Source organism: Spermophilus citellus (genome assembly GCF_964194105.1).
Source record: "Spermophilus citellus genome assembly, chromosome: 3".
Classification (NCBI taxonomy): Eukaryota; Metazoa; Chordata; class Mammalia; order Rodentia; family Sciuridae; genus Spermophilus; species Spermophilus citellus.
In genome coordinates, this window is record NC_138184.1 from 45,344,150 (window position 1) to 45,367,318 (window position 23,169).

General features: G+C 33.3%; 1 protein-coding gene across 10 annotated transcripts in view; it reads left to right on the top strand.

The window, feature by feature from the left end:
• Positions 1-23,169, top strand: part of ANKRD28 (ankyrin repeat domain 28) — a 178,178-nt gene that overhangs the window by 44,230 nt on the left and 110,779 nt on the right. For 6 of the 10 annotated variants that reach the window (XM_081283822.1, XM_081283817.1, XM_081283818.1 and 3 more), the window contains one exon: positions 16,007-16,090. The exons of 1 other annotated variant lie outside the window; for it this stretch is intronic. In XM_081283822.1, the coding sequence (XP_081139948.1) occupies positions 16,007-16,090 (84 nt within the window). Of the gene's footprint in view, positions 1-13,182; positions 14,727-16,006; positions 16,091-23,169 lie in introns of those variants that run through there. 3 more of the 10 variants (XR_014020791.1, XM_081283814.1, XM_081283815.1) reach the window with 2 other exon arrangements.

Below are 23,169 nucleotides of genomic sequence, written 5' to 3' on the forward strand. Positions count from 1 at the left end.
TTTTTTTTGCAAAAATTAAAGATAAGTGGGCTGAGGTTGTAGCTTAGTGGTGGAGCACTTGTGAAGCACTGGGTTTAATCCTCCGCATCACATAAAAATACGCAAATAAATAAATAAAAGGTATTGTGCATCTACAACTAAAAATACATATAAAAAAGTTAAAAAGATAAGATTAAAATATAACCACTAGCTTAATGTCTGACAGATTTATTGATGCTATTTATAGTTGTCCACAGTTTATTTCCCCCTAGAAAAGTCCCAGTTTACTCCTTTCATTATCTTTCATGGGCCTTTTGTAAGAATTTTTGGAATAGCTTACGTAAAGCCTTCTTTGCTGTTAGCGTCACCTTATTTTATGTCACGATACTGTTTCCACAGTAATTTCTTCACTGTACAAGTTTGATTATGTCATTTTTTGACTTAAAATCTTTTAATGACATACCCTTTATTTTGAAGGGTATGGAGTGAAAATGTATGCTTTACTGTGGCATTCAAAACCCCTTTCCAATTTATTTTATTCAAATACCGTATCTTTTGTAGGTAAGGAGGTAGAAGGAGAGCAGAGAGAACAATTGCACAGTTGCAGAGAATGGTGTGTTATATTTGAATTGCAACAAGCACATTGCTGTATGTGACACTTACAGGTATGGTAGTGGTGGAAGTCATTAGGATACTGCACTTTAATTGGCTAAATAAAGGCAGAGAAATAATGTAATCTCTATTTTAGAAAAGTAACTTGTGATACAGAGTATTGTTAATCAGCACCCTGGCTAAAAATAACAGGAATCTAATTCAAACTGGCTTAAATGTAAAAGGAATTTATTTATTGGTCAGGCAGTAGAGATAGGCAGGCAGAGGTAGATCCAGGACTTGATGATCGGTATTCCCCTCTCTACTTCTATGGGCAATTTAACTTACATTTTTGTTACCCACAATACCAAGAGAAAAGAGTATTTTTCATGACAGCCTTGGCAGGAAAGTGAAGTCCTAAGGAAAACCTTGTCTGTTTTCAGTCATGGGCTCATTCCTAAAGTAGACATGACATGTGGATGAGGTTAGGTAGTATTCTCACCAGGCCTGGGTTTCTTGTGTGTCTGCAGACCAGAGGCACTCCTTAAAGGAAGGAATTCCACAAGGATGGATAGAAATAGGACAGTCAAGAGTTGGGGAGCCAGTTAAAAGGTAGTTATGATAGCTCAAAAGAACCAAAGTGGGTGTGAAGTAGATCACTGTGAGTAAAGAGAGTTTAGGAAGATAATAAGTTAAATGCTTAAAACTTAGTGATTGGAAATAGGAGATAAATTAAAGGAAGTATACTGTGTGTTGGATTATTGTGTATATGATAATGCCATTACTATTAATCAACGTGGAAATTCAGAAAAAGAACACTTTGAAGGGAGTGAAATAGAGATGATAAGCTGAATTTTGGCATGAGATTTTCTAGAAGAAGATTGTAGATGAAAAGAAAGAAAAGCAGCTTTCTGAAAATAACTGGTATTTTTGTTTGTTTATTTATTTTTGTTGTTTTCAGATATACATGATAGTAGGGTGTATTTTGACGTATTATACATACGTGAAGTGTAACCCATTCCAATTTGTATCCCATTCTTATGGCTGCACATCATTTGGAGTAAGTTCATGTATTCATATATGAGCATAGGAAAGTTATGTCCAATTTATTCTACTATCTTTCCTGTTCCTCCTATTCACCTTCCCTTCATTCCCCTTTGTCTAATCCAGTGAACTTCTTACACTTTCTTACCCTCCCTTATTGTGGATTAGCATCCACATATCAGAGAACATTTGGCCTTTGTTTTTGGGGGACTGGCTTAGGATAATATTCTCCACCCATTTGCCAGCAAATGCCATAATTCCATTCTTATTTATGGCTGAGTAATATTCCATGTGTATATATAGCACATTAAGAACTAGTATTTTAAAAAATGGGTGATAAAAGAAAAACCAAGTGAATGGATCCAAAAAAGAAGGCTTAGAAAAATAGGTGAAAAAAAGAAAAAGCAGCAGGAAGAGAATTTATTAATAAAGGTCATTGATATTCAGTAGTGTAGAATAGTTGAATAATAATAATTTTGCAGTAGATTATCATTGGTAACCTTAGAGTAATTTTACTTGATTAGTTTGTAGGAAACCAGGTTATAATGGAATGATATTATTAAAAATGTAGTGATAGCTTGATAAGGAGGCAGAAATTTTTTCTGTAAGCCAAGAGAAAAGAACAGAGACAGCATTGAGGGCTGACTTTTTTTTTTTTTTTTTTAAGAGAGAGAATTTTTAAATATTTACTTTTTAGTTTTCGGTGGACACACATCTTTATTTTATGTGGTGCTGAGGATCGAACCTAGCGCCCCGTTGCATGCCAGGCCAGCGTGTTACTGCTTGAGCCACATCCCCAGCCCTGAGGGCTGATTTTTAAAATCCAAGTTATTTGGAAAGAAATCAAAATTAACAAAGTAAGATCTATAAGAAGTTGGAAACTTTTTTTTGTATGTGGTGCTGGGGATTGAACTCAGGGCCTCATCCATGCTAGGGAAGCACTCTACCCTTTCGAGCCCAAGAAATTGAATCCTTTTAAAAATGAACTTTCTTTTTTTCCCTGCAAATGGGGAGACCATTTGCAGATTTGAGTCTCCCTATCAAATCATTATTGGGGTTTGGTACTTGGCTTGTCCAAGAATTATTTTAATAAATGACTGTTGAATAAATGAAAGAGCATAGGGGGAAAATTGAAAATACAGGCATGTTTGGAGGTAAAACAGAAGGAACTTGCTGTCCTTTTTCTCTCTGAAGTTTAGAATGCCAAGAATTAATGATATCTAAACTTAGCTTAAATGAGAATAGATGTGAAAGCAGTTTTAAACTAGAAAGTATTAATACAAATGGAAGGGAGTAATACTTTTTTTGTTTGTTTGTTTCTGGTACCTTAACTTTGAATGGGTCTTCAAATAGGTGATACTTGCTTCTCACCAATTTAAAAACTCTGCTTCTTTAACAGTGACTTATGTAACTTCTCTTAGTTGTGTGATGTGTAGAGACTGGTAAACCTGGATTCGTTTTCCCTACTTCTTAGCTTTGTGATTTCAGTATTTAATCTGTTTAGCTCAGATTTTTGATCCATGAAAGTAGGATTAAAAACTACCCCGACCCTCCCCACCACCAAAACAAAGCTACTTTGCAGGCATGTTGTTACAAGTGCCTCCAACCATGGTAGCTATGGTTTATCTGGGATATACCTTCCCCATGTGAGTACTCAATCCTTTTCTATCTTCAGATTTTAAAAAACGTTAGGTCAAAGTAGTGTCTTACATTGAACCAGATTTTTATCTTCCTGTTTGTTATTTGTGGATCCTAGTCTTCTCTTTAGAACTGTGGAATCTGGTATCTCTTTATTGTGACAATACGTAATATATTTCAAAGCTGACATATTTCACTGACTCCTTTCCCAGCAAAACTTGTTTAACTTTATTGGCTCTTATGAAATATATGGTTTCTAGATTTCACTGTCATTCTGGCTGCCTTCCTTGAATATCTTCTAGTCTCATTCATCACTCTAGATGGGGTCTGGCCAATGTCTAGTAATTAGTCTTGCTTTTCATAGAGGAGAAAAATAAGAATAATAAGAAACATTTGAAGATAAAATTTTCATTTTAGTAAGTCAAATTAAGGTGTAATTTTACTATTTCATGCTCTAAAGTATACTGTTTTCTTATATTTGACATTTTACTTATTATGTAAGTGGCATTTATAAAATGATTTCCTTTAGTCTGTTTTAAGATGAAGTATGAATAAGTGATTTTTCCCCTCTTAAAAATCTGCAGAGTCTTCAGAGTATCTTCCAGTGTTAGTGTGTTGTGATTAGTTCATAATGGTGGAGAAATTAAGCCATTGGAAGAAAATGCTAAAGTTTTGTTTTTCTGATATATGGCATGCTGTTTGTTACGACCAAGTACAGATGATCACTGGGGTGGACGTTGTTAAATAGTATGATGTTCAAAATGTTATCTATGAGGAAATGAGATCACCTAGATGACAGACAGCTATGATCCAGGTGAACTGGGGAGTAAGAAATGAAAAAAGGGTTACCTAATCAGGTGGCATATACTTAAAAAGAAGCAGTGTTTTTACAGGCAGATAGACAGGTAGCATTTTAAAATTAAAATGGAGGGCTAGGGGAATACTCATTCTTCTCCTTTCCTTCCTCCCAACATATACACATAGGCATTCCCAAGATATAAAGAACAGCTAATGCTAGAAAAGTATGTGCTTAGGAAAATAGTAAGTTTCAGTTAAACCAAATGTGGAATGGGCTTTCTAGGAAAGCATAGATTTAAGAGTTATGTACAAGAACTTAAATAAGGTCTTATTGAATATTTAGGTGACTGTTTGTAGATTTAGGTCTTTAAAAGGTAATTCTTTCAAAAGAATAAAAACAAAAAATTTAACAAGTCAAACAGCACAAGTTAAGTTTTCTGGAATATAGCTAATATGCCAAAAAGTGAAGGAAAAAGGAGAAATATTTTAACAAGTATATAGTACTATAAATTAATGTTTTTTAAAATGATTTTTTTTTTCATAATTTTATTACCTTAAGAGGTAGTTTAAACACAGTCACTCATCAAATCAGACTGGATTGAAGGCCAGTTTGAATTAGAGGTTTTCTTTGATCTCTTTTAAAGTAAGAATAATGTTTAGCTAAGGTTTATGTGATTAGCAGCACCTTTAGCATTTGACTTGTGTTTTATCAAATCTAGGATAAATAAAATTTAAAATTTGGTTTTTAAGGGCTTGGGGGGTGGGTGTAGTTCAGTGGTAGAGTGCTTGCCTATGATGTATAAGACCCTGAAGCTCATTTGCCACCTATATTAGAGAAAACTTAGCCCCAATATTACAAATAATATAGGGTGTAAAATTATTTTAAAGAGGCAGAATTTTTGCCCTTCTTAAAAAAAAAAAGAGATAAGATTTTTTTACAGTTCTTTCTGGTTTCTATAATGTGGTGACCCTGGGGTAAATTTAGTATCAAGTTACTGCACTATAAAAGCTGAAGGGAGAAAATCTTTAATTTAAAAATAAGTTGCTATGGTTACCCAGTGTTTACCTTTATAAGCAATAATTATATGAGACATCCAAGAAGTTCTCCTGAGTGCAAAAAGATCAGTAGCTGAAGTGTACACTGGTTATTTTTATGTACAAATTGGGAGTGCATATATCATTTCCGTTCCAAAGTAACTATCATTTGGGAAATACTTATGATTCATGTCTTTCTGAACCTTAGAAGGGTGGAGACAAATACTGAACATACTATTTTAAAATTCAAGTAATGACTCAGACTGTTTAGAACATTATTTATATTCTTTAGTTCCTTTTATCAAAGAGTGCTGTAATTTTATATAGCAACTTCTGTTGTTGAAAGAAAGAAAATATGGTTCTAATGTGCCTCAGGTGTGGAGTTTCTTTTTTTTTTAAATATTTATTTTTTAGTTTTTTTCGGCGGACACAACATCTTTCTTTGTATGTGGTGCCGAGGATCGAACCCGGGCCGCACGCATGCCAGGCGAGCGCGCTACCTCTTGAGCCACATCCCCAGCCCCTGGAGTTTCTTTTTTAAAATATGTTTTTATGACCCTAATAAATACATTAAAAATCATGCTTGTATCTAAATGTCAATTCATAGTTAAGCTCTGTTAATTCCTTTTGTTATTTTTGTGGTGCTGGGAATCAAACCCAGGTCCTTGCATAGGCTAGGCAAAATCCCTACATCCCTAGCTCTGTCAATTACTTTATATGTAGTCAGTTTTGAATGTCTTAAAAGGAAAAAAGAAGTTCCTGTCAGATTGATAGTCCATTCCTGACTGATGGGGTTATTAAAGTTCCTATCAATTGTTGTAGAAATTTTTGGACTTTTGTCTGTATTCAGTATTGCAAGGATACCTATAAAACTTTTGACTTAGTATAATTCTGATGTTAAAATTCTGAGGCTCGGGGCACATAACCACTGAGCCACATCCCTAGCCCTTTTTTACATTTTATTTAGAGACAGGGTCTCACTAAGTAAGTTGCTTTAGAGCCTTGCTAAGTTGCTTGAAGCTGATTTTGAGCTCCTTTTTTTTTTCTTTTTTCCTTTTTTTTGGTGGTGCTGGGGATTAAACCCAGGGTCTTGTGCATGCAAGGCAAGCATTTTCTCTACCAGCTGAGCTATATCCCCAGCCACTGGCTTAAAATTTTTGATCTTCCTGCTTTAGACTCCTGAGTCGCTGGGATTGCAGGCATGTGCCACTGCGCCAAGTGAGGCTCATCATTTTATCTTTCCACAGAATGTCTACTTTTCTGTGTAATAGAATGTTTCTTCTTTAATATCAGGACTTTCTAAACTGAAAATACTTTATAAAAACAATAAAAGGACTTATCACAAACAGCAAGATTTTTTAAAAGGTGACTTTAGAGTGACTGATACATTTACTCAGTGCTGTCACACAGAATCTAGGCTTCTTTCAGCTTTTGTCTCTATAAGACACAACATAGACTGGATAGGATAACTCTTCACAGTCAAAAAATATCTGCCATACCAAGTGGCACCATCAAGAATACACCGTTGTTCAGGACAAGGGGGAATTTCTTTGTTTCCCTTTTTAGGTACAAGGAAGAATTTCCTAGAAGTTCTACAAGCTGACTTTCCCTGACTTATGTAGCGCCAAGCTGGCTCAGATCACATGTTTCTTCCCAGATGAGTCACTGTTGGGTTGAATAGGATTACTGTGATCAGCTTATATTATTCAAGATTTCCCAAAGTCTTATGGGATATAGAAATGGATATCCAAACAGACTTGGGGTAGTCTGTAAGAAGGAAGGGGTTGATGGCTGGTAATTAGATAACCAACAGTATACTATGTATTATATAGAAAAATTAAATCTCAGCATCTCCCCACCAATATGAATTAATCTCAGTACACTATTGGGATACTCTGGGGGCTGAGGAGATTTTTTTAAAGGGGGAAAAGTCACTAATCAGTAATTCATCTTAAAACTGACATACATACATTTTCATAACAAGAAAAATGTAAGAAATGTCAAATGTAAGAAAACCATATACTCTAAGAATATGAAATAGTAAAACTACATCTTAATTTTGGCCAACTAGAAGTTGTATCTCCAGATGTTTCCTGTTGATCTTACTTTTCCCCCAATGGAAAGCATGTCCTTTCTGTACATCTTTGTGTTGTTCCTTTACCTGTCAGTCCTCTTCTTTCTTTCATCTGTCCTTAAAAAACAAAACAAAAAAACAGTGTTATACCCTATGGTATTCAGTAGCTACCTAATGTAGAATTTGACTCTTAATTTAATTTTAATTAATTGAAACTAAAAATGATACTTGGCTTAATCTTTGAAAACTTTAAATACGTTCAAACAACTTGGGCATGCATGTACCTCAACAGCTATAAATTTGTAAAATCTAAATACAGATCATCAGTTACGTATGTGAAAATTAAGTATTAGTGTTGAGATATGCCATAAGTATAAAATAACAAATTTAAAAGACTATAAAACATGCAAAATATCTGATGATTTTGATTTGTAAAAAAACTTACAATATCTGATAACTTTTATATTGATTACAAGTTTAAATAATATTTTGAACATGTTGAGTTACATTAAGTATTGCTAAAATCAATTTTACCAGTTTTTTAAAATGTGGTTACTGAAAATTCAAATTATAAATGTGGCTGTCATTGTATATCTTTTAGACATGCTGTAAGCTTTGGGTAGCTAAACATTCATGCTTTATAAAGCATAGTTTTAAATTTTCAACTATTTTCTTTAAAATGTGGTAATTAGGAGTGAGTTTTGATGTTAAATGGTTCCTGTGAGAAAGCATCTTTCCAATAAATTAAAGGAGGAAAAATAACAGTGAAGTTTACTACGGATAGCTTTAGAAAAGCATTCACTTTTTTAGAGAATGGACAGTTAGAAAGTGTTTTGTTGTTGTTGGGTTTTTTTTTTTTTTTTTTTTTTGTGTGTGTGTGTGTGTGTGTAGTGCTGGGGATTGAACCCAGGGCCTTGTGCGTGCAAGCCAAGCACTCTACCAACTGAGCTATATCCACAGCCCCTAGAAAGTATCTTTATATGCCAATTAAAATTAAGTTCATATGCTGTTCTCTTTCTCATGATGGTGGAATTGTGGCATATACAGTGTATATTTAATAATATGGATTGTTTTTCAATATATTTTGTGTATTTACTTCATATTGGTTAGTTTTTCTCTTACTATAGTATACCGTTAAAGTTGGCAGAGGCTTTTGAAGGTGAAGATGATGCATATTTTGTAATGGCTTGGTGTGGTGTATATAGTAGAAACACGAACATTAAATATTTGTAGAGTCAATGCTACAGTATTTTTGGTGAATATTTTTAAAATAAGATATTCTTGGCTAAGTATTTTCAGATTATTTTAGTGTACTAGACTTCAAATAAAATTGAGGAGGGTCTATAAAGGAGGCTGAGAAAGGTAATCTATTCTGGGAGGCTCTATATCCACTTAAAAACTGGATTTTATAGTTCAATGGATGATCAAAAAAATGGATGCATAATAACAGTATTGCAAAAAACACATGTAATATTAATATATGTTTACAATATGCAATATATAATGGTAGTATTGGAAGGGCTAACAGTTTGTTACTTATTACCATTATAATGTACCAGTGAGATCTAATCACTTAAGATCTTTAAATGACATTACTTATTAGCCATTTGGGAAGTATAGCTTGTATAAAGTGGTGTAGTATTTGTGAATAACCTATGCACATCCTTGAAGTGTGCTTTAACATCTCTAGATTGCTTATGATACCTAATACAATATAAATACTAAGTAAATAGTTGTTATGCTGTATTATTTAGGGAATAATGTCTATACATGTTCAGTACAGACACAATACCCACCACCCACCCTCCCTTTTTAATTTATAGTTGGTTGAATATGTAGATGTGGAACTTACAGCTACGGAGAGCCAATTATATATACTTGGAGAATAATTTGGCCCTTGGTACTGTCATTCATGACACTCAAGAAGTTTTGAATTACAGAGCATTTCAAAATTTGGATTTTGACAGTTTACTTTTGGTAAAGTCTGTGCAAATATTACAAAATCCAAAGAACTCTGAAATCTTAAACACTTCTGTTATGCTGTATGGTTTAAGGAATTGTTAGGTAACAGAAGTGTTTAAGATTTCAGAGTTCTTTGGATAGGGATATTCAATGTTTATTCCATGATTATCAGTATAGAATTTACAGATATGAAAGGGTAAGTTGAATTTTAGTTTGAATCTTTTTTTTAAGTTGTTGATGGACCTTTATTCTATTTTATTTATTTATCTTTATTTATTTACAGTGCTGAGAATCGAACCAAGTGCATCACACATGCTAGGCAAGCACTTTACCACTGAGCTACAACTTGCCCTTAGCTTTAATCCTGATATAGAAAGGAAAAAAAGAAATTTTAAAAACAATCTTTCAGAGAGCTGGGGTTATTATTCAGAGGTAAACCACTTGCCTAGCATTTGTAAGGCACTGGATTTGATCCTCAGCACCACATAAAATAAAAAAATAAAGATATTGTATCCACCTGTAACAAAAAAATAAATATTTAAAAAATAATAATCTTTCAGAGCCTTGTGTTTTTATCAGTAAAATTAAGGTTTAAATAGGTACTTTAACATTACATAATTCTGTGAATAGTAGGAATAAGCTCCTGATAGGATACATTTTACATAAAGAATGGAAGGATCATGAAGTTGTTAGGATTGAACCTGTTTGTTTATTAAAAACTTAATCTGGCTGGGCATAGTGGTCTATAGCAGTAGTTCCAGCTACTTGGGAGGCTGAGGCAGGAGGAGGTTCACTTAACCTCAGGAGTTGGAGGCCAGCCAGGGCAACATAGAAAGAACTTGTCTCCCTTCCCACCCTCACCCCCACCCCCACCCCCCAAAACCCTAATCTAATTTGACCTAAAGAAAAAACAATCACATTCTCTTGCAGTTTCACTCATTAGGGAATACAGAAATTGGTGGACTTAGAGTTTGAAAAATCTTTGTCAGTAATTTTCCCTCAGAAATATCTCTTTCATTTCTAATTTCTTGAATATGTATTCAATACTAAGTAAGCACTTGCCTGGTTACTGGAGTCTTATGACAAGCTTTTAGCCGTCTGTTGAGGCTTCTGGAAAATGGAGGAAAGTTTTTAATTTCACAGCTATTATATTCAACAGTATGACAGTGACATATTGTTAATATTACTTAGGTGTTGAAATGAACATAGAGGTTAAGTAACTTGCTCAAGGTTGCAAGGTCAGGTTAGTTAGTGGGAAGTGGATTTGAATTCCAGGCAATTTGACTACAAAGCTTACATTCTCAAACATCATGCTATTAAAGTGTTTTTCTTCATAAAAATCTCTGGAGGTTGTTATATTATAAGTATGAAGAAACGTGGGCTCAGGGATTTTTAACTTGCCTTAGGACACAACATAGCTAGTAAATGATGGAATCAGAATTTGAACTTCAGATAGGCTGGCTACTTATCCCTTAACTGTAGCCATTACCCTTTATGTTTTTATTTTTTTAGCCTTTCACCTCTGAGTTTTAGTTCACTTATTAGAAGTATTAAACTCATGGTTTTGCACTTTAATGCCTCCTATGTCTTCGGATTGCCTTTTTTTTTTTTTTTTATAAAAATGCCACTCTAGAGTCTTGTAACATCGTAGAATGAATTTCAATGAAATTATTTACAGGTGAAAGAAAGTGGGAAGGAACAAACATTATATATAACAAAGACCCTGCTTTTAAGGAACTTTTAAGGTAGGCAGAATCTAAATACTGAAGTTGATCTAGAGCAAGGAATGGTTTGTATTTGATTAAGTCCGAGTAGGTGAACTTAGGTTCTAGATACTATGGAACAGGTTTAAATTATCTAAATAAAAAGACATTCCATTTGGGGGATAAAAAACCCTGAGGTGACATAGAGGATAATGCTGTTATAGTGGTTTATTTTTAGATATTTCAAATGTTAAGATGATATGTTTGACCCAGCCAAGGTAGTATGTTAAAATATTCGTATATCTGTAATTTGGTTTAAAAGTATTTTAGTTACCTATTTACTTTTGGTACTAGGGATTGAGTCCAAGGGTGCTTTTCCACTGAATTATATCCCCAGTTCTTCTTCTTCTTTTTTTTTTTTTTGAGACAAGATCTTGCTAAATTCCTGAAGATCTCATTAAATTGATAAAACTGGCCTCGAACTTGCTGTTCTCAGCCTCAGCTCCCAAGTTGCTGGAATTGCAGGTGTGCATCATCAAACCTGGCTCCATTTTATTTATTTATTTTTATTTATTTATTTATTTGTTTATTTACCTTTATTTTGTTTATTTTTAAGTGGTGCTGAGGATTGAACCCAGTGCCTCACACATGCTAGGCAAGCGCTCTACCACTGAGCCGAAACTCCAGCCCCCATTTTATATATTTTAAAATAGCTACTAGAGCCAAATATGGTGTCAAACACCTGTTGTCCCAGCTACTTCAGAGACTGAGGCAGGTGGATCACTCCAATCTAGTAGTTTTAGGTCAGCTTAGGCAACGTAATGAGAACCCATTTAAAAAATACAACAATAAAAGGTAAAATAACTAGCAAACTCACAAGAATGTTATAGGTTATTTTATAGACTGATACTCTGTCTTTCAATGGTTTTTCAGTTCTTGGCATTTTTAATCTACCTATATTATGTTTTATTTATTTTTTTTCCCATAGTTTGATAAGTAAACTAACTTAAATACATGAGATCAGATTAACTCTGAAGTAACTCATTTAAAATAACTTATTTGGGAATATTTTTTCAGTAGATGACATTCTTTTGTTACCTAAAAATTTCACAGCCATTATAGGTTACCTGTCTTTCAAGATTACTTTTATAGGCTTGTATTATAGGTTGTAAAACTCAGGGGGTTGGGTATGGATGTTTGGGATAAGGTACAATTTTAGTAATTTGAATAACTTTGGGTAAGAAACTTTCTGGGTCTTTTTTTTTTTTTCTTCTATTAAATGGGAGTATAATGGGGTTATTCTGAGTATTAAATGAGAAAGTACAGCCCTTGACACATAAAACTGTTAAGTTTATTAATAAAAATACTGACTGATAGAAGAAAAATCCAGGTTGAAGGTATTTTTGTGTTATTTTCCATTAGGGAATATTCCCATCATCTGGTAAACAGAGAAATGGTGGAGGGAGCCAACTACAAAATGGTTAGGGTTTTTTGTTTTTTGTTTTTACAGTGCTGGGGATCTAACCTAAGGCCTTGCACAAGCTAGGCAGGAGTTCTGCCACTGAACTATATAGCCCCCCGCCCCCACCAAATAGTTTGAACACCTATTTGTAGCTTTGAGAATATTATTTTTATAGGGAAGAAGAGTCTTTTTCTTTGCATTGTCCTGTGCCCTTTTACCATGTTGATAATTCAGGACTAAGAATTTTAGGCATTTGTTTTATAGCTATTTAACAGACGTTTAATGCTTTATTACAGTTCCAGTTAGAAAGGTCGGATTATTTAATTTCTTCACTGAATTTGGACTTCTATAAAGTTTGTATTTTTTTTCCTTTAAAAATATGAATCAGTTGATTAAATTCAACAAACTAGAAATTGGTAGAAAAATCTCAAATTTCTTTTGTGTAAACTAATTTGAATCCTTAAAAAAAAGCATATATCTTGGGCAGGGGAGATCTTTGCAAAAATAACACCTTAGGTTCTTGGTTTTTATAGTCTCATAAGGTATTTTTCCTTTGTCTCTAAATCTCTTTTATGAGTTCACTAAGGCATCCTTACTGCAGCCACCATTATAGGGTTAAACATTTGCTATATTGTAGCATACGAAAGCAGTTAAACTGTTTGAAATTGTTTACTTGCTAAAACCAGTGTTAGTCAGCAGAGGCAGTACACCAGATTTCCTTGTGGCTTTTAGTGGAAAATGTTAAAAGCACACTCATTTTTCAGTTATAGAATTTTTTCAGTTTGATCCGGATTAGTCACAGAACTGGCATGAACCTTCTAATTGTGAAGGCTGTCCAAAGGCACTATTTTTTTCTCCTGCTAGAGGAAGTTACATCCTGAGCAGTAGCTCAGCTCTCTTGGTAAGTGTAACATGTGAGCATTACTAGGCATTTCATCCTGCGGGTCTGCAGTCTTTGCTCTTCAGACTGTTGCTCAGTTGGAATGCTTCTGAGAGGCTGATCCTGAGATTCTGTAGATATTTTCTACAGACTATTCATTTGGGGATGTCATTGGCATTTTGCAAGATCATCTGAGGAAATAGGAAAGCATCTGAAGTCGACTGAGAAGAATAACTGTGGCGGTTTTCTCTTGTGGAAGGAAACTATATTGGCACAGAGACAGATGATTGAATAAAGTAGTTGGCTCAAAGAAGATGCACAGTCTGCTATTTTTTTTCCCTCTGAATGAAGACTGTTAAACGGAAGCTGTATTCATGTGGAGATCAAATGAAACACAGGAATGATAAACTGGTTTTTTCTTCTCTCGTTTTAAAATGAAAACCCTGAAGCAGTAATTTGAGCTCAAATGCCTTCTAATTCCTTCGAACAGCCTGCTTGTTCTATTAGGATTCTCCACTATCACCATTTCTGCCTGGTGCCTGTGCGCTTTTGCTGGAGCAGCCACGGACAACTGCCTGATAGAGAAAGAATGAAAGCTCTGCCTTGCTTATTCTATCGATGGGAATAAAGCTATCTGTGTTTCTTCTATTATATGGGAAATCTGGATTAATCAAGTTGTATTCTAGTACCAAGAGTCCTATTGTCTCTTGTGGTCTGACTCATCACATGTAAATGTACTGCAGCTTTGCTATTAATGCAGAGTATTTTTCCCCCTTTTCCAAACACAGAAACAATTGTTAACCTCTGAGCTTCATTTTCAGGATTTGTGCTGAGCTCTAGATCTTTATTTTTTAAATTTCCTGGATAAGATCTTCATTGAATTAGTGAAACTGAAGAAACGAAGACAAATTAGAAGTGGAAACAGAATAGTGAGGTTTTATTTTTTATTTTTAATTGAAAGCAAGCCAACCTACTGGTTACTATATGACCTTGCAGGCAAGAGTGGGTATAGCTGTGATCATCTCTGTCATAGCAGTTGTTTCTTACTTCATTCTGTATTGTGTGGTGTTGTGTCACCAAAAACAATAATTGTTTTGTACAAGTAAATTTCAGAGAGCAGTATTATTATTTTGGTGGGGGAAATATTTTAAAATGAGCTTGTACTGGACTCAGTTATAATTATTGACATTTTGATTAAAAGGTTTTTTAAGTATTATAGTAACTAACAGAAAACAGAATTTTGTTATTTTTAGTAAGTTTCAAGTTATATATCATAATTTTAAATTTCAGTTTCTGTGATAGTACTTAGTAACTTTATAAAACCAGCTGCGCTGTTCAAAGAATGTTTGTAAGTGTTGTTCAGAAGAGGAGGAAAAACTGCTTGTGCTCTTTCAACTGTGGCTTTTATCACAAAACTTGGAATTTAATGTTTTAAAAGAGCGAATGAGTCGAGTGTGTATTGTTGTTTTGGAGGAGGTAGAAGATGAGTCTCCTGAATTCATTTCTAAATTGCCACAGGAAAATAAATCCCTACATTCTCTACCTTCTGGAAATGTATTGGTAAGATATGAGAGTTTATATTTCCTATATTATGCTGAGCTTAAAGTATTATAAATTTTATTTTTAAGAATAAACTTGATTTAGTTTCCACTAGTTTCATTTTGTCAGTAGGATACAATATTCTGTATAAAATAAAAACATTTCTGATTTTTACTTTTTCAAGTGTTTAGATAACATTTCAGACTTTACTATTTCTTAATCTCAAGACTTTTTTTAAAAATAGAGAAATAGTTTTGGCAACCACATTTCTGTTTTTATTTTGTGGTTTTTAGAAGTGATGTGACAAGAATCAGGAACTGCGTATTTTAAGAAAGGTTGAGTTCTACTAGCAACACCAATGCATAGTTGTTTCTATAAAGAATATTTATGTATTTACATGTAAAGCTTATATGAAAAAGACCAAGACTTTATCCTGCATCTTATTTTTAATTCTGTTGTCAAACTGGTTTCTTATGTGACTAGTATAATATGATACTTTAGAGAGTCTATGTTGTTGATTAAGAAATTATATTTAGACCTGCATGTGTTTGTCTTTTCATGTTATTCACGTTTACAATATTTTTTGGTCTTTTAGTAGCAGTTATTTTTATTAGCTGCCAAGTTTACTTTCTTGGGATTTATGTCTTGTGTTGCTAACCCATGCATATTATTTTTATGCCCTAAACAGGCCTTTTTAAAGGGACATGCTTTCATGGGCTTCAGTGTGTGCTGGGTATTGCTATTTGACAAGTCTTAATCCACAAGTAGATGTTGAGATATTAAACTTTTATTTGGTAGTCTTTCTTTTGATCATATATAAACAAGAAGCTTCCACCAAATAAGAAATAAACCTGATTGTGTTTATTATATTGCTTAATTTTAGTCAAACTGAATTGACATATACATTTTTGTTTAGACAATTAAGCCTTCTCCCACCCCCAAGGATGAATTCTGTACTTTGATATGATTTGACTTCACGAAACGTCTGCCACTTATTATTAGAAGTTATGTGTCTCAACATGGTGGCACATTCTGTAATCACAGCTATTCAGAAGTCTGAGGCAGGAGGATCACAAGTTTGAGGCCGGCCTGGGCTCAAATATAGCAAGACCTTGTCTCAAAAAATGAATAAATAAATAAGCAAATAAAAATAAGGACTGGGGATGTACCTCAGTGGTAAAGTGCTCCTGGGTTCAATTCCTAGTACTGCACCAGAAAGAAAGAAAGAAGTTGTTTATGGAATGGAAATAGAATTATTCATGAGGTAGGACTAATGTTTTTATTATTCTCTCATATTTTAGCCGTCACTGGTGCAAGCTATTTTTAATGGAGATCCAGATGAAGTTCGAGCACTAATATTTAAGAAAGAAGATGTTAACTTTCAGGTAAAACAATTAATTCCCTGATTCTAGCCTTTAAACTTGCTTTTTAAAACTCTTTCCTGGAATAGTGATTTTTCTTTAAAATATATAATCTAATTCTGTTAACAGTGGTCTTAAATGAGGACAGAGGGTCTTGCTGAAAAAAGGGAAGCACTGGGCTTATATTCAGGGCAATAAAAGTAAAGAGTACTGGACACCAGTGACAGTCCTTTGTTCTCCCAACTTTTTACTTTGAAATTTTTGCTTTTAATTTGAAACTCAGCAATGTTGAAAAAGATACTCTCAACACCTGTGTACCCTTTGCTTAAGTTCAGCATTAATAACATTTGCAACATTAAATTTTCATTCATATTTGCAAAGATTTTATATATATACAAATATGTGTGTATATGTATGTACATTTCTTTTGTTGAAACCCATTTAAAAGTAAGTTTCAGAAACCTAGCGCTTTACCATGTACATTTCAGTTGAGGGTTCTTTTTTGTGAACTTGAGATACCAAACATTACTAATAAGTTTCTAACATATGTGACTTGATTATGAGATTAGATTTGCTTTCCATAAATCATGGTAAGCATTTTACAAACACTCTTCAGTGTTTTTTTGTCTGATTAATTTTTAGTAAATGTATACACAGTAAATAGTATATAGTAAATATATATAGTAAATTTACTATACATCAAATTTGTTAATGTATATATTTTTACTGGAAACAAATGTACCTCTGAATTATCAAGGGGTGAATGGTGAATGCTCATGATTCATAAAGTTGCTATAGCAACATCAAAATAGATGATATAGAAATAATTATAGTTCTAAGAAAGCATACCCTGCAAACTCATCTTGAATTCATCTTTCTGTTTCATCCGGTACTACTGACCACTTAAAGTAGATATAAAAAGTTTTATCTTATTTTAAAATTTTGAATTATCTGAATAGATTGAAATCATTGGCTAAAATAACTACTTCTAATATTGAATATTGACTAGAATGCTATCATTATATTTTTCCTTAAATCCTTTCTAAGTGAATTACCTCCAAGTTTGTATTTAGTTGTAGGATTATGCACCTAATTCAGGATTTATTTATTTATTTTAAAAGTACCTGTTCACTTTACCTAATCTGGCAAATCTGCTTTTCTTAAGACTGGAGTATAGATTTATGAAAGAGAGGAAAACAGGCTTTCTCTTCTGTGTTACTCTTAGGGGTTCTTTTATTTTACTTTAATAATACTAACAAATCTTACTTTGAGAGAGTTTGAGCCATAATCTCATTTACTGTAGCTAATTTCTCCATTATTACAAAGCTTATTATAGCTTACACTGTTTTTCTGCTATAATGAAAGTATGTTAAATTTTAAAATATTACTCATTATTTTGAACATCAGTTAGTTATTCATTGATGGCCCTTCTTGAGGATGACTCTGTTGTCTTCATGGATTACATATTTGAAAATAACATCCATCTTTTTGAAACTTAGCTTTGTGTATTGTTTGAAGTTTCTTTCTTTTTTTTTTTTAACGTTTTTAGGATGGGTTTAAATTCAGATTTATCTACTATTTAATAGTCATTGTTTAATTTTCATTTTTTTTTTTTTTTAGTCAAATGCTTCATTGAATATATTGCCATATTTGGAGTAAACTGGGATTTTCATAGTAAGAAAGAAAGGAAATGTATGTGGGAAAGTAGTCGATTTGGATTGGTAACTTATTAAACATAGATTATTGGTTGCCTAAAAATAATTGAAAATTGAAAGTTACTAGATATGGAAAAAAAAAAAAAAAAAAAGCAGGGTAAACCAAAAAAGGGAAATATAGAGTTTGAGACATAGTGGCATTTATAGTGTAAAGAACATATTTGGACTACAGTTTGAATCTTCTTACATATTGACTGTACAACTTGAGCACATCTATTTAATTTCTTGAAGTCTCTTTTTTATTATTATTATTTTAGTTGTTGATGGACCTTTATTTTATTTATGTATATGTGGTGCTGAGAATCAAACCCAGTGCCTCACACATGCTAGGCAAGCGCTCTACCACAATCCTAGCCCAGCACTCTCTTTTGTTGTGATATGTGGGGTCATGTAATAAATCTTTTTAAGATTTTTCTCTACCCCAAGTTTAGGGTGCTTTAAAAATTAAAAATTATGAACAATTTTTAAAAAGTCAAAATAAATTATGACTGCCTGCCTTTATCTAGAAGCTTTCATTTGTTTTTCTTTCTTTATGTAGCCAAAATAATAATAACACCTTTCCTTAGGATTTACTAGAACTTAATGCTATGTTGTAGAACCCAAATAATTTAATCTAAAGTATTAATAATACCACATTTTGGGAGAAAGGTTTGATTCTTCTGAGAAAATTTTTTTTATAAGTAGAATTGTTTTTCTCTATCCATAGTGATAAAATTGGTTTAATTATAGATTACTTCTGACACAGATATATGCCTGAGACTTTTTAACTCATGCAACAATATTGTAAAGTAGTTGAGTGACATTTCCATTTCATCAGTAGGTGACAAAACTAAAAGAGAGTTTTAAAAACATCAGGAACAAGAGGTATAGAACAGGAATTTAAACCTTTGTCTGGGTTAACTAACTGGGGAAATAAAGCAGGTATTTTTGCCAGCTAGTACTATGAAACAGAATGGTTCAAAATAGGTATTTTTCCCTCAGTGAGGTTAACGTATATGTCCTATGGATGCCTGCCTTTTAGACAGTGACACAAGTATGATCCTAATTTTCATATTACCAAGTACAGTTAAAATCTAGCATTGCAAACAAATGAATGCACAAGCCTCTGTTAGTGCCTTATTTTTTGGATGAACAAAAATTGCATTCAAGGTAGTGTTATACTAGGGGCAATTATAATCTGGCCAAAATGGTTTCTACTGTTTAAACAGAGGAAGACCTAGATTATGACTGACCTTTTTAAACTCAAAAAAGAGCTGATTTAAGTATGAAGCAGTAAATTTTTTATTATGTGCCTATTAGAAACTGATAATACCATAGGAAAAACAAGCTACAAAATTTTAACAAAGAATATATATTCCTTTGAGTTTGTTAGTTTATTTATTTTAAGGTGTAAGACCCAGTACTGCAAAACAAAACAAACCCAAATATAATAGCTTGCTTTTAAAAAAAAATTAATTTTTTATTAGTCCCAGTAATTGAACGCAGGGCGCTTAACCACTGAGCTGCATCCGCAGCCCTTTTGATTTTATATTTTGAGACAGGGTCTCACTGAGTTGCTGGCTTTGAACTTGCCATCCTCCTGTCTCAGCCTTAGTTTTTGAAAATGCTGCCTGTATATTTTGCTCATTGGCTTCTGAATTTAAAAACACTTTTTATTCTAAATGGTTTTTTGCTCATTTTTCCCAAGTTGCCTTCTAAATTATTACTGTCCCCTAACTTCTCAAAAGTATTCTGTGGGATCCTTGAAATGTTGTTGATTTTACTTGTCATCAAATAAATGTGTGTGTGGGTGTGGTGTGTGTGTCTAGCATATCATTAGCTTTCTTTTACAATAACATAATTGGTAGTTAATATAAAATAGTAAACTCTAAGTTTCCACAGGTTCCCTGTATACCACCTACCCCATCCAATGTGTTTTTTGGTTGTTTCTGGGAATTAGCATTAAGTGTTCTAACCTTCAATAAATCTTTCCTGGAGGCCACATGCCTGTCAGTATACCAAGCTATTGATGTTCTGAGCTTTAAAAAGCCTCTTCACTCATTACTTGAGATGATGTGCACTGTCTCCTGAAACCATATGTGTATAATAGTATTCTGTAGCTATAGTAATTGAAATTGGAGCCCTTAGTCCTATATCAGATGTGTCCACTCAGCTTCCAACTACTTGTATAGAATACAGAGTATAGGTAGGGAGCATGGATGAAGAACCCAACTCTACCTAGGAGAGAATTCCAGGTAGTTTCCTCAGGCCTGGGAATGACACTTTCCCAACTTTAACCAGTGTCTTTGGAGTCCAGCTTCAAATTTTAAAATTTTCTTCACCAGTGTTAAATTTCCCCCCAAGATCCAATAATGAGTGTGTATCGCCTATCAGGATGACTAAATCACTTTTTTGGTGCTTCTAAAACAAAGTAGTTAGAAACTTTTTATAATTCATTTATATATTTATTTTTAGTTAACACATAATATACATGTCCTAGATTTTTTTTTCCATCTCTAATGTGTTTGGAGAATTGGGCATAGTAGTCTTTAGAGTGTTCCCTTACTTTTTATAGTTGCATATTAGTTCATTGTGTGCTTATACCATAGTTTATTTAACCAGTCCCCTTTTAGAGGGTATTTGGGTTATTACTAATCTTGCTCATTGGAAAATATGAGATATTTTCACTATTTGAACAAAAATTCTGCTTCAGTGGGTGAGCAAAAATCTTATAATACTTGAATCATTAAACATATTATCAACTTCCCAGAGAGACTACACGTTCTCTACATGGTGTGTTATAAAGTAATTTTAGCATCCTTGTATACATGAATTGGCGAAGGTAATTGATCACCTTCAAGACAGTGTTTTAAAATCTAGTGAATATGCCATCAGATCTTTTCAGGGATAGTTTTTGATTTGGGATATTTTTTGTCATTCTTTCCTTTAAATGTACCATACTATCCTATTTCTTTGTATGACGTGTGATTCCTACTGTGAATTGGACATTTGAATCTAATAGAGTGTTAATTCTGGATGTCAGGTTGTCCCCTTTCTTCGGGGTTCATTATATTTGCTATTCTTGGCTTGCCCCTGCCCCCTTTCTTTCCTTTTTCTTTTTCTGGTTATAGGCTGTTATTGAACTTAGGATCAGGTATAAACTTAAGGTCTTCACAGGTCTTTTTCTGAGCCTGCATCTTTCCCTGAATATGTATGGTTATTTTCTAATTTCAACAGTATATTTGGGTTTTGACTGTGGTAGTCTTTATCAGTTTCCTGAAAAGGGTGTGGAGAAAACTGGAGGGAGGGAGAAAAGGATCCTTTAAATCCTCTGAAAGTCAATAGTGTGTAAGAAGGCCTTATTTTAATGAGGCCATGTGCCATCATAGTTGCTACTGCCTTGTCTTCTCTGTGAACAGAATTGTCAGTGAGAGCACAGATCCCTACATGTTTGGAAGATAGCTCATTTTTGCCCAGAGAAGCTCCAGGAAACTGTGTGCAAGCTCTTCCAAGAAGAGCACAGCTGCCTGTCATGATGTGGGGGATGGGTAGTCATTACTGTAATAAGGATTGAAATTAACCATGACCAAAATAAATCACAAATTATCCATTTAATCCTTCCCAGTGAACATTGAATGTCTTCTATAGACTAAAATCCAGTATAGTTCCATCATAGAAATTCTGCCAATGTGTTTTTTATTTGGGGAGAAATTGTTGGTGCTTTCTACTCCACCACATTGCCAGAATTCACTCCACCCATTTACTTTTTGGAGTTCTATCTGTGACTTTCTATTTAAAAGGAATTTTTAAAATTTACATCCCATATAGTTAGATATTTGGGTTTTGATCCAGTCTGACAGTCTTTGTCTTTTAATTGGTTTTTTTAAGAACAATGGTACTCAAAGTGATTGTTAACATAGATGGATTAATATTTATGGGTTTTGCCAGCTTTGTATTTGTTGCCTTTGTTCTTTGATCCTAGTTTGTTTTTTCTTCTTTTTTTTTTAACTTTTGTGATTTTAACTGAGTGTTTTGTTTTATTCTATTTTCTTTCCTAGGATATCAGTTATACCTCTTTTTTAACTTGTTTAGTGGTTAAACTCTACTACTCTTCTCAATATACACTTAAAACAATTAAAGTACATTTTCAAATAACACTAGAACACTACACTGATAGTTTTAAGTGCCTAATAACAAAATAATCCTAATTCCTTCTTTTTTTAAAGTCTTTTCTTTAGTTGTAGATGGACACTATGCCTTTATTTTATTTATACATTTTTTATGTGATGCTAAGGATTGAACCAGTGCCTCTCACATGCCAGGCGAGCACTCTACTGCTGAGCCACAACCCCAGCCCCCTAATTCTTTCTTTGTAACATTGCTATCATTCATTTCACTTATATATGAGTTTATATAAACAGATGTATACACACAAAGAGAAAATAATTTTTGCTGTTATTTGGAACAAACTATTAATCTGTTAGATCAATGAAGAGTAAGAAAAATAAAAAGTTTTATTTTACTTTATTGCTTTCTTGAGTTTATTTTCTTCCTCCTTCCTGTAGAGCTATGTTTCTGACTGGATCATTTTTCTTCTCTCTAAAATTGTTTTTGTTTTGCGGTATTGGGAATTGAACCCAAGGACTACCACTGAGTGACCATCTACAGCCCTTTTTATTTTTATTTTGAGACAGGGTCTTGCTAAATTGCCAAGGCTAACTTGAACTTGTGATATTCCTGCCTCAGCTTCCTGAGTAGCTGGGATTATAGGCATGTTTGATATTTTCCTGGATATGTGATTTTCTGTTTTTACATTCATTTGGTGAAATTTCAGTTATAATTGCTTCAGTATTTCTTTTGCTTTTTTAATTCAGCATACTTGTTTTGAGATTCACCCATGTTGTGGCATGTATTAATAGTTGATTCCTTTCTGTTGATGAGTAGCATTGCATTATAATACACACAATTATTTAAATCCATTCCCCTTCTCTTTTTCACCCATTACAAGTAAAGCAACTATGAACATATACATACAAGTAGTTATATGCTTTACTTTGTCTCAGGTAAATATCTAGTGTTTGAATGGTTGAACTGTATGGTAAGTACATTTTTAATTTTTAAGAAATTGCCCAGCTGTTTCCCAAACTGCTTGTACCATTTTACATTCTGATCAGCAGGATTGAGAATTAATTTTTTCACATCCTCACTAATAGTTGGCATAGTCATTAATTTGTATTTTTATAATGAGTAATGTTGAACATCTTATCATGATATTATCAGTTTATGTATCTTTGGTGAAATGTCTCTTTAAATGTTTTTGCCAGGTTCTCCCCCCACCCCCCACATTGGATTATTTTCTTACTCTTTAGTTTTCTGCATTCTTTATATGTTCTGGATATATATCCACAA